The 12,140-nt window shown below is 42.8% G+C and overlaps 2 protein-coding genes across 2 annotated transcripts in view; both read left to right on the forward strand.

Moving 5' to 3' along the window:
• Positions 1 to 12,140, forward strand: part of LOC309701484 (NACHT, LRR and PYD domains-containing protein 12-like) — a 1,104,110-nt gene that overhangs the window by 700,197 nt on the left and 391,773 nt on the right. The gene's annotated exons all lie outside the window — the stretch shown is intronic.
• On the forward strand, positions 1,386 to 3,203 carry LOC309700371 (NLR family CARD domain-containing protein 3-like; the record flags this gene model as incomplete). The annotated part of the gene is made up of 1 exon (XM_082523892.1): positions 1,386 to 3,203. One exon carries the CDS (start codon positions 1,386 to 1,388, stop codon positions 3,201 to 3,203), a length of 1,818 nt encoding a protein of 605 aa, XP_082380018.1.

A 12,140-nucleotide genomic window follows, 5' to 3' on the forward strand; every position in this document is an offset into this window, starting at 1 on the left:
TATTGTACTCGGCCCTGAAAATCTTAGAAATATGGTATCTAACCAGATTCTTACTCTGGATGGCATTACCTTGGCCTCCAGTAACGCTGTGAGGAACCTTGGAGTCATTTTTGACCAGGACATGTCCTTCAACGCACATATTAAACAAATATGTAAGACTGCTTTCTTCCATTTGTGCAACATCTCTAAAGTTAGAAATATCCTGTCTCAGAGAGACTCTGAAAAACTAGTTCATGCATTTATTACTTCCAGGCTGGACGACTGTAATTCATTATTATCAGGATGTCCAAAAAACTCGCTGAAAAGCCTTCAGCTGATCCAAAATGCTGCAGCAAGAGTCCTGACAGGGACTAGAAAGAGAGAGCATATTTCTCCTGTTTTGGCTTCCCTTCATTGGCTTCCTGTTAAATCCAGAATTCAAAATCCTGCTCCTCACATACAAGGTCTTAAATAATCAGGCCCCATCTTATCTTAATGACCTTGTAGTACCATATCACCCTATTAGAGCACTTCGCTCTCGCTCTGCAGGCCTACTTGTTGTTCACAGGGTATTTAAAAGTAGAATGGGAGGCAGAGCCTTCAGTGTTCAGGCCCCAAAAAGATATTTGTTTTTTTTTCTGTTGTATTATTGTAGGTTCTTTATTTTACAATATAAAGCACATTGGGGTGACTGTTGTTGTTATTTGGAGGAATTAAAAAAAAACTTTTATACTTGAAATTCTTTCATTTATTCTACATATTTATTCATTACTGGCTCCATAGTGTTGTTTATGTAATATGTGAAATGTTGCTAGTATTGATTTGGTGCTGTATAAATAAACATAATTAAATCAAATGTGTCTCTATAAAACCTGCCCTCAGTTATAACCCAAGTGTCAGGGCTCAATGGCTCATGAAAAGGAATGGAGTCAAGCACAGAACCAAAAAACGGAGGCTGAGTGACTTTTAACAGAAATGTATTTTACTAGATTTCTTGACGGAGAAAGCTGAATCACGGCTAAATTCAACAGCAAGCGAGGTATTATGAGAAGTGCAGAGCTGAGGCCAGAACATAAGCTGAGGCAGGTCAAAGGAACAACAGGGGCAGAATCGGGCGAATAGAAACTATCCAGGATCACTGGAACAAAGGAGATAATAATCAGAGTGGTCCACAGTGTAGTGAATGAGTCCAAGATTTAAAAACTAAGAGGTGTTACGTGGCTGCAGGTGGAGATCAGCTGGAGGAGGAGATGAATTAAATCTGGGTACAGAGTGAGATGTGGGTGCACAGGGAGGCAGGCAGCTGAGGATGGCAGTTTGCAAGATGCTGTGGAAAGTTACTCAGACTCACTCGGATCATGACACCAAGAGTCCAGTGAACTGAACACATAACCACAGTAACCAGAATGCAGTTTTCTCATTTGTGTCATTTGCTGTTTATTCATGCAGAGATTCTCACTGAGTGTCAGCTCAAACTCAAGTCAGACCTGAAGCAGAAGTTCCAGTGTGTGCTCGAGGGGATTTCTACAACAGAAAACCCGACCCTCCTGAGTCAGATCTACACAGAGCTCTATATCACAGGGGGAGGGACTGCAGAGGTCAATGATGAACATGAGGTCAGACAGATTGAAACAGCATCCAGGAAACCAGACAGACCAGAAACAACCATCAGACAAGAAGACATCTTTAAACTCCCACCTGGAAGAGATAAACCAATCAGAACAGTGCTGACAATGGGAGTGGCTGGCATTGGGAAAACAGTCCTAACACAGAAGTTCACCCTGGACTGGGCTGAAGACAAAGCCAACCAGGACATCCAGTTCATGTTTCCATTCACTTTCAGAGAGCTGAATCTGCTGAAAGAGGAAAAGTTCAGCTTGGTGGAACTTGTTCATCACATCTTTACTGAAACCAAAAAAGCAGGAATCTACATCTTTGAAGACTTCCAGGTTGTGTTCATCTTTGATGGTCTGGATGAGTGTCGACCTCCTCTGGACTTCCACAAAACTACAATCCTGACTGACCCTAGAAAGTCCACCTCAGTGGATGTGCTGCTGATAAACCTCATCAGGGGGAAACTGCTTCCCTCTGCTCGCCTCTGGATAACCACACGACCTGCAGCAGCCAATAAGATCCTTTGTGACATTGTTGACATGGTGACAGAAGTCAGAGGGTTCACTGACCCACAGAAGGAGGAGTACTTCAGGAAGAGATTCGGAGATTCGGAGCAGGCCAGCAGCATCATCTCCCACATCAAGACATCACGAAGCCTCCACATCATGTGCCACATCCCAGTCTTCTGCTGGATCACTGCTACAGTTCTGGAGTTTGTCATGAAGAACAAAGAGAGCAAAGATCTGCCTAAGACTCTCACAGAGCTCTACCTACGCCTTGTGCTATTTCACCTACAAACGAAGGACATCAAGTATGATGGAGGAGCTGAGACAGAGTCGTGCAGGAAGATTATTGAGTCTCTGGGAAAACTGGCCTTTGATCAGCTGCAGAAAGGAAACCTGATCTTCTATAAATCAGACCTGACAGAGTGTGGCATCGATATCAGAGCAGCCTCAGTGTACTCAGGAGTGTTCACACAGATCTTTAAAGCTGATGAGTGCCACATGTTCAACAACGTTGTTTACTGTTTCGTCCATCTGAGCATTCAGGAGTTCTTTGCTGCTCTTCATGTCTATCTGACCTTCATCAACTCTGGAGTCAACCTGCTTAAGAAACAATCTCCTCTCTTTAAAATCTTCCAGAAAACACTTACTGTAAAAGACTTCTACCAGAGTGCTGTGGACAAAGCCTTGAAGAGTCCAAATGGACACCTGGACTTGTTCCTCCGCTTCCTCCTGGGTCTTTCACTGCAGACCAATCAGGATCTTCTATGCATGCTGACAGAGACAGGAAGTAGCTCACAGACCAATCAGGAAACAGTTCACTACATCAAGAAGAAGCTCAGTGGGAAACTGTCTGCAGAGAAAAGCATCAACCTGTTCCACTGTCTGAATGAACTGGATGATCGTTCTCTAGTGGAGGAGATCCAACAGTCCCTGAGATCAGGACGTCTCTCCACAGATCAACTGTCTCCTGCTCAGTGGTCGGCTCTGGTCTTCATCTTACTGTCATCAGATCTGGATGAGTTCGACCTGGTGAAATACTCCCGTTCAGAGAAGGCATTTTTGAAGCTGCTGCCAGTGGTCAAAGCATCCAAGAAAGTGCTGTAAGTGAATCTATGAACAAATATGTTTAATAATGCTAGATGAATAAAAGAATATGTCTCCATTGTTATTCTTCCTCAGGCTGAGAGCTTGTAAACTCTCAAAAAGAAGCTTTGAAGCTTTGTCTGAAATTCTCAGCTCCCCATCCAATCATCTGAGAGAGCTGGACCTGAGCTGGAACTACCTGCAGGATTCAGGATTGGATTTGCTGTGTGTTGGACTAAAGAGTCCTGACTGTAAACTTGAAACTCTCAGGTAAGGATACAGACTTTTTGACACTTTTTGACTCTTAAATCTGTAAGTTTATCTTGATGCGGACGTTCAAAGTCAGCACAATTTTCCTTTTAAGTTCCTGAGTTTATATTTTTGACTGTCAGGTTGTCTGGACAGATGTTTTTATTTTATTTTATTTTTTTACTTGTCCCTAAAGTCAGAACTAAACCCACATGTAGATGACTTTCTGTTACTGGAGCAGCCTTCCTGAAGACAGCAGTGTGTTTTCATGCTTTTAAAGCCAAACTCACCTTTCAGACCTGGCTTTCATTTATTATCTATTTTTGTTTGTTTATTATATATTTATTTCTACTGTTTAACTACTGCTCACATCTTTTATCCTCCTTTTTAATTGTTCATTTCTTTTTACCCAGTGTTTCTATATTGCACTTTGTATTTGTCATCTATATTTATCATGCACTACTTTGCTCATTTATTGTTTGCTTTTAATGTTATTAAATTCCGGTCCTTTGGTATTCTTTACGGCCAAAAAGACACGGCTCAAAAGTGGTCTTTTTACTTTAAAAAATTATCTTTATTTTACATATCCGGATATGGAGACCTGAACACACAACCCCAGGTCTGAAGCACAAAACAGGAAGCCTAGTCATTTATATAGACGTCACACACACTTTAAGTTTCGATCAAACACTCTGCTTAGTTTCACTTTTCGCCTGCAAAAGCATGTAATTTCCTGTCAGTCCTGTCGGCACAGAGTGTACTCAGAGTTGGGCCTTTCTTATAAAGCAATATAATCAGCATATAAGTATTTAAGATTATAAATTTAAACCTCAACAATGTTCTTACCTGGTCTCTGGTTTGTTTGTTTGTTTGTTTGTTTGTTTGTTTGTTTGTTTGTTTGTTTGGTTTGCTCAGTTCTGTTTTTCTGAGGTTTTTAAGTTATTAAATTTGTAACTGTAGTGATTTGTGTGTGTGACAGAGAGGCACTGCCAGGGATTTTTGACACAAGTTGTTCTTGTAAAATCAGTCTGTGAAGGTTCTCAGACATCCAGGTCATCGTAGTCTAAGGAGCTTGGAAAGAAAAGCGTCTGGACTTCTTTAAGTTTCCTTGAAGATGTTTCACCTCTTATGAGAGAAGCGTCTTCAGTTCTAAGAGTCAAATGGTGGAGTGGGGCAGTCAGTGAAAGGGCAATGGTGGTGGCTCAGGGTTTGTATGTTTGGGGGGTTCAGAGGGAAAAGATGAATGCAGGTCTGGAGTTGGTGTGTGAGAGCAGGGAGTGAATCTGATCAAACATGAGTGTCATGAAGCCTGTTTGCAGTTATTTGCACTGTTTTCCACTCTGGATGTTGTTTCTGTTCAGCTGTGAGTAGAAAAGGCTCCATTCTACAACCTGTTTGTGTTAGTTGTTCAATAGAAACATTATTTTGTGCTGATGTTGCACTTCTTTTATTCACAACCAGAGTTTTTGAAGTCTGCATCAGACTGATTTAAATGACTTTTGAATATTACTTTAAATACTTAGATTTAAAGTTCTGAAAAAAGTTTAAATACAAAGATCAGTATTGTCTAATGTTTTGGCTGCAGTGTGTTTTTGCAGACAGGTATAACAGAACAGCTTTAGTGTTTAGATTGTTTAAACTTGAGTATGAACTTATACAAAATGCAGCAAGAGATTAAAAAAAACGTTTGATTATAAAATCGACTATATTGGATTCCTATCGATATCGGACATGAAAAGTGGCATCGTTCCATCTCTGCTTTGATTAGAGACACAGCTCTGTGTTTTCCAATTTGTCATTTTGAAAATTTACATTTCTTCACTGTTGAACAGCAGAAATGAGACTTTCCTGTCAGAGGTCATTTTTTAAAAATGAGGTGAATCAACCATGAAAACCATGAATCAACATGTGAACATGAGCTGAAGCTGCTGAAGTGAAGCAAAGTTACAGAGGTTTGATTAGGTAATGAGTCCTAATGAGTCCAAGTCTTCTGCTGAATCAGCAGAAGACTTGGACTCATTTGATTCCAGCTTTGATATCATTGATTTCAATATGTCCATTTCTGTCACACTTCACCTTTAAAAGTGAAGCCATGTGGTTCCTTACTGAGTGTATCACAGACTACATAACTTTCTGCACCGACTCCATTGTTCCAGCTCAGACTGTTCATTGTTACCCAAATAACAAGCCGTGGGTGACTAAGGACATCAAAGCCCTCCTCAACAACAAGAAGAGGGCTTTCAGAGGGGGCAACAAAGAGGAGGTGAGGAAGGTCCAGGTGTTACTAAAGGACAAGATCAGAGAGGCTAAGGACAATTACAGGAGGAAGCTGGAGTGGAAACTCCAGCAGAACAGCATGAGAGAGGTGTGGAGGGGCATGAAGACCATCACTGGATTCAGGCCAACCAACAGCAGGGGAGCTGAGGGAGGTGAGAATAGAGCCGACGAGTTGAATCTGTTTTTCAATAGATTCGACACCACAGTGTCTGCTCACACCCCCACAACCTCACCTGCAGTCAGCCTGGAATCCAGAGCCACACCACTGTGCCAGCCTCTCTCTTCACATGTTGCCTCCTGTGAGATTCCTGACACCCCTCCCCCACCCATCACCTTCACTCAATACCAGGTTGAGATGCAAATGAGGAGACTTCACTCAGGCAAGTCTGCTGGACCAGACGGAGTGAGTCCCCTTGTCCTCAAGGCCTGTGCCCCCCAGCTGTGTGGAGTCTTTCATAAACTGTTTATGCTGAGTCTGAGTCTGCAGAGGGTCCCGGTGATGTGGAAGACATCATGCCTCGTCCCTGTACCAAAGACGCCACGTCCCAGTGGCCCCCAGGATTACAGGCCCGTGGCACTGACCTCCCACATCATGAAGACCCTGGAAAGGCTCATCCTGGACCAGCTGCGACCCATAGTAAGACCACATCTGGATCCCCTTCAGTTCGCTTATCAGCCTCGTCTCGGAACAGAGGACGCCATCATCTACCTGCTCAATCGTGTCTACGCCTATCTGGACCAGCCGGCGAGCACTGTGAGGGTCATGTTTTTTGACTTTTCCAGTGCTTTCAACACCATCAGGCCGACCCTCCTGGGCGATAAGTTAGCAGCAATGCAGGTGGATGCTTCTCTGGTGTCCTGGATTGTTGATTACCTGACAGGAAGACCACAATATGTACGTCTCCCACAGTGTGTGTCTGACAAGGTGATCAGCAACACAGGGGCACCACAGGGGACTGTCCTCTCCCCCTTCCTCTTCACCCTCTACACCACAGACTTCAGCCACTGCACAGAGACCTGCCATCTTCAGAAGTTTTCTGATGACTCTGCGGTGGTTGGATGCATCAGCAGGGATGATGAGACAGAGTACCGGGCTGTGGTCGACTCCTTTGTCACGTGGTGTGAGCAGAATCATCTGCAGCTCAACGTGGCAAAGACCAAGGAACTGATCGTGGACTTCAGGAAGACCAGGAAACACTTGACCCCTGTTTCAATCCAGGGGGTCAGTGTTGACATTGTGGAGGACTATAAATACCTTGGAGTACACATCGACAATAAACTGGACTGGGCTAAAAACACCACAGCACTTTACAGGAAGGGCCAGAGTCGTCTCTATTTTTTGAGGCGACTGAGGTCCTTCAACATCTGCCAGAAAATGCTGAGGATTTTCTATGAGTCTGTTGTGGCCAGTGCGATCCTCTATGCTGTTGCATGCTGGGGGAGCAGGCTGAGGGTCGCAGATGCCAACAGACTTAATAAACTAATCCGTAAGGCCAGCAATGTTGTGGGGATGGAGCTGGACTCCCTCAAGGTGGTGTCGGAGAGGCGGATGCTGTCCAAGATAAAGACAATGTTGGATAACACCTCCCACCCACTCCATGACATGTTGGTCAGTCACAGGAGCTCGTTCAGTGAGAGACTGAGATTACCGAAGAGCACCACTGAACGACACAGGAAATCATTCCTGCCTGTGGCTCCCTGTACAACGCATCCACTTAACACACTGTTTACTGCTACAGCTACACGTTTCTTTTCCAAATATTTATTTATAAGTGACTTATGTATGTATGTATGTATATATATGTATATATTGTACTATTCTTAGTTAGCGTATTGTCTGTCTTGTCTTAATGTTGGTTTAAAATGGAGCACTGTAACAAAAAAAAAATAATTTCCCCCAGGGATCAATAAAGTATTCTGATTCTGATTCTGATTCTGATTCCTGGAAGGAAAAACACGACTTTTTCAAGTCTTTGTCCTGTTTTTATGAGAAATGTACGACTTTAATGTGAAACATTCAGAGTTTTTTCTCTTGTTGTGTTTGTTTGAAGCTGCTTCCTGTTGGCTTCAGCTGTTTGGAGTTTCCATTTTCTAAACTTCTACATTCTGAACCTTCTTCAGCTCTGAACAGATGATGAAACACTGAATGATTTCAAGCACTTTGTCTAATAAACTTACATCTTTCATTCTTTATACAGATTGATCGACTGTGGTTTGTCAGAGATCAGCTGTGATTATCTGGCAGCAGCACTGAAGTCCAACCCCTCCCATCTGAGAGTGCTGTACCTGTACTACAACAACCTGAAGGATCCAGATGTGAAGCAGCTGTCTGATCTTAAGAAGAGTCCAGACTACAGACTGGAGACTCTGGGGTCAGTAGAGTGATGGAGTGAGTGGGTGGTGCTGTCAGCAGTATTGTACTAAACACAGTCAGTATGAAACAAAGATCCAGTGTTTCCTGTAAAGCTGCAGCTTCTCAGTGAAGCTGTGAGAGGAGAACAGTGACAGGCTTCAGGATTGGAGACAAACACTTCCTGTTTCTCACCTTTATGGTCACCATAGTAACGGCTGACACGCTCTGATCAAACACTGTCAACAGCCAATCAGCTCTCTGAACAAAGCAGCACGCAGACCAATGACTGCATTGATTTCCAAGTTTAAAGCAGTGAAGAACACAGTCTGTAGGTGAGGAAGAATTTAGTGAGAGCAGATGTTTGGATGGAATTCCTCCAGTTAACAGCTGGAACCGTCCATCTGGATTGTTGGGCTTGTTGTTGGGGTTCCTACAGAGCTCAGAGTGGACACACCAAGGTTCTTCTAATGAATGAAAGTCCAAACTCAAACTAGGAGGGAAAAACATTTTCAGCAACTTCAATAAAAATCCAAAGATTAGAAAAAGTGAAGCAACAATGAGTCCTAGTACAGTCCCAGCACTGACGTCCCTGCTGCTCTTTATACTGGATGTGCTGCATCACTGACTGACAGCTGATGAAGAGTCTCTGGAAACACTCGTTTATCTCCTCTGCTCTTCCTCCTTCTCTCTGCAGGTGGAGGTGATGATGGTAAACAGGACGGTGTGTGTGCTGAGAGAGGAGCAGCTGTGTCCTGATGATCCAGAGAGGTTGAAGCAGCAGCAGCTTGTGTGTAGAGACTAGAGATGGACCGATCCGATATTACGTATCGGTATCGGTCCGATACTGACCTAAATTACTGGATCGGATATCGGAGAAAAATAAAAAATGTAATCCGATCCATTAAATATCACGAAAGCACCTCACAAAACTTGCAACACCCCGTAACTCACCTCAGAACGTTAGCACTCGGAGCAGTATGCATCACGTGATAGAGCAGCTGTGGCATGTAGGACCTGTCGGTGGTCTGGATAGCATTTGGAGCTTCGCTAGCAACCCGGCATTTCATCTCCGACAAAGTTATCCCCGAGAGAAGTAAAGCAAGTGTGTAAGTCCATCTCTGAATGTTTGTAAAGCATTCCTGCGTTAAGCTTAACGAGCGACTGCCTCTCGCTCTCCGGCTGCTACTTCAATCATGAAACTGATCAATGATCAGCTGATCGGCTTTTCTGTCGCGAGTCCGCCTCACTTGTTTGTTTTTGGTCCACTTTGCGCCAGAAAGAGGAAACCAGCGGCTGAACAACAGCAGCACGTTTAAGCTTGATAAGCTGTTGTTACAATTTATTTAATATTACTTTCTACTCGAGGATCTTTTTCTACAGCTGACGCTGGTAACTGTGCAGGGGCGGATCTAGCAAAGTTTAGCCAGGGGGGCCTTAACAGGGAAAAGGGGGCACAAAGACATACTTTTCTTTCTTATTCTCATTTAAAATGTCGAGCTTTTAATAAATAATTATCTGACACCCAAAGTTTTAATTTGATGCAAAATAAATAGAAGTCCATTACTGTATATAGTAACTATTAAGTCTAATATATATACCCTAGTAAGCTATAGTACTTTTTCCTTTGGGAAGGTACCATCTGTGCAGTCTGCAATTTTGTTGAAGAAAGATGTTGAATCTATTTAATATTTCTTGAAAAATAATTGATTTCTGTGCATTTTTTTTCACACTGCATCAAATTAAGGTTGATTACGTCGATTAAGCATCATGAGGTGGAGCGTGAGGGGTGGTTCCCTATTTTTTATTTATTTATTTTTGTTGTTGCTGGGAGTTGGAACCCTATTAGTTAGGTTGCTTAATATTTACGCTAAGTACTCTTTAAAATACCAGAATAGGGAGGATGGTGTAGGTTTATGTTTATTAGATTGATCAGTGTTGCTGAACTATGAAATATTTTTTATGTATACAGGTATAACAGAATAGCTTTAGTGTAGTTGTTGTTTTAAACTTGAGTATGAACTTGCAGACTTGCAAAATGCAGCAAGATATTTAAAAAACAGTTTTGTTGATTAAAAAACACTATATCGGATTCATATCGGTATCGGCAGATATCCAAATTTATGATATCGGTATCGGTATCGGACATAAAAAAGTGGTATCGTGCCATCTCTAGTAGAGACGCTCTGACTGGGCCATGTTACTGGGAGGTGGAGAGGAGAGCTTCATCCAGCAGTGACTGACAGAGGAATGAAGTGCAGATGACTGTCAGTGCTGCAGAGTGAACTGCTCTGAGAACAGCTCCACTGTCAGACATAATGTAGAGTCCAGCATCACCCCTGTGTGTCCCTCTGGATCTGACAGAGGATCATCAGTGTATCTGGACTGCTCTGCTGCTGCTCTGTCCTTCTACAGTCTCTGCACAGTCTCTGTCTCACTCTGGAAAGATTTTACAACTTGTTGTAATTACAGAACGTTAATATAATATTCAAACATGTGATCTTCTCTTTATTTCTGACTCTTTACCAAATAAAGAAAAACCAAACTAACAAACAGAAGCTGTCGTGTCCTTTTTCACCACATCTGTGAATCTTTTCTGTGTTTTTCCTCTTTTCCTCCTTCCTGCAGCTCCATCTTCATCATTCTGTGTCCAGTATATGTGAACACGTCCAAAGCATCTGAGCCTCATGTTACCCGTTTGTGTGAGTTACGCCTGTCGTTGTGTTGTGGTGTATAAATAAGGGGCAGGAGACAGCGCTGGATCTCTGAGTTCTTTACTCTCAATTTCTGCAACATCTGCAATATATAGAAATGCAAACCTGTGAGCTGTGTGTGTTGTGCGTCTGCTCGGCCACCTCTCCTCCGGCCGTGCTGGAAGCAGCTGTGCGTTTGACAGTTTTATCGACTCGACAATAATCGAACAAATTAAATGTTCAAAAATATCAACTTAAGCACTTCAAAGTCAACAAAAAGCTTAAAACAATGAAATAATATTTCACTGAAAAAACAACAGCTCATAAGAACGATACACAAAATAATACAGAAACAAACAAATAAAAGTTATTAACCAGGATCCATGTTTTTGTCACAAACACTGAATCAGCTGATTCACTCTTTATGTTTCTGAGTTTGTTTTGTGATTATAGTTCTGGTTTCTGTTTCTGTGTCTTCACTGTGTCCCACGTCTCCTTACTTTGGACTCTGTGTTATATTTCCTGTTTTACTTTGACAGTCCTGTGTTACTGTTTCCTGTCTCGTGTGTGTAATTGGTCCCAGCTGTGTTTCCCTCCTGCCTCCCGTTCCCTGATTACTAAACTGCGTCCACGCCGCCGGCGCTCCTCTCCACAGCTGGATGCTCTGAAATCCTGGAATCCAGCTGTGGTGAGTGATGGAGACACTTTCTCTGCTCCCTTAGTAATCCACTTCAAACAAAAGGAACAGGTGAAAAGTCTCCGTGTCCATCGGTGTTTCTCCACGTCTCTCTTCCTTCTTCGTGTCATCTCTGTGTTTTCCTGCTGCCCTCATGTTTTCTGCTTTGTCTGTTAGTTTGTCCCAGTTTAGGTTGATGTTCACTTCTTCCCTCACCTTTGTTATTTTCACTGTAAATAAATTGTTGGGTCTGTGTTTCCACAAACCCCGCTAATTCTAGAGACTTATTCATCATGAAGAAAACAAGACAGTCGATCGATCCATTACTTGCACAAGGGAGGCCTCGTCTGTGTCCAGCACGACAAAGAACCCCAAAATGGTGGCCTCCTCTCGCTGCCTTTTATTGACAAACTTCAAACAATAGTTTACAAAGCACCTCCCCTTGCAACCCCCCTTTGGTTACAAAGACAAGGCACTGTATGTAAATGTATACAGTGTGTGTGTGTGTGTGAGAGACCTCCTGCTGACCAAAGGGTCATAAACCCAGGAAGCTTACATCAAAAGAAACAGATCTTTCAGATAGGATGTATCTACAATAAAACCTCCCCCAGCACAGAGTGGCTGGAGAGGTGGTCAGAATCAAAGGAATGGCTTTGATCCTACTGCTTAAACTAAGACTGTACAAATTTAAGAAACACAATGGCAACATTCAA

Source organism: Aulonocara stuartgranti (assembly GCF_965226115.1).
Source record: "Aulonocara stuartgranti genome assembly, chromosome: 23".
NCBI classification, from domain to species: Eukaryota; Metazoa; Chordata; class Actinopteri; order Cichliformes; family Cichlidae; genus Aulonocara; species Aulonocara stuartgranti.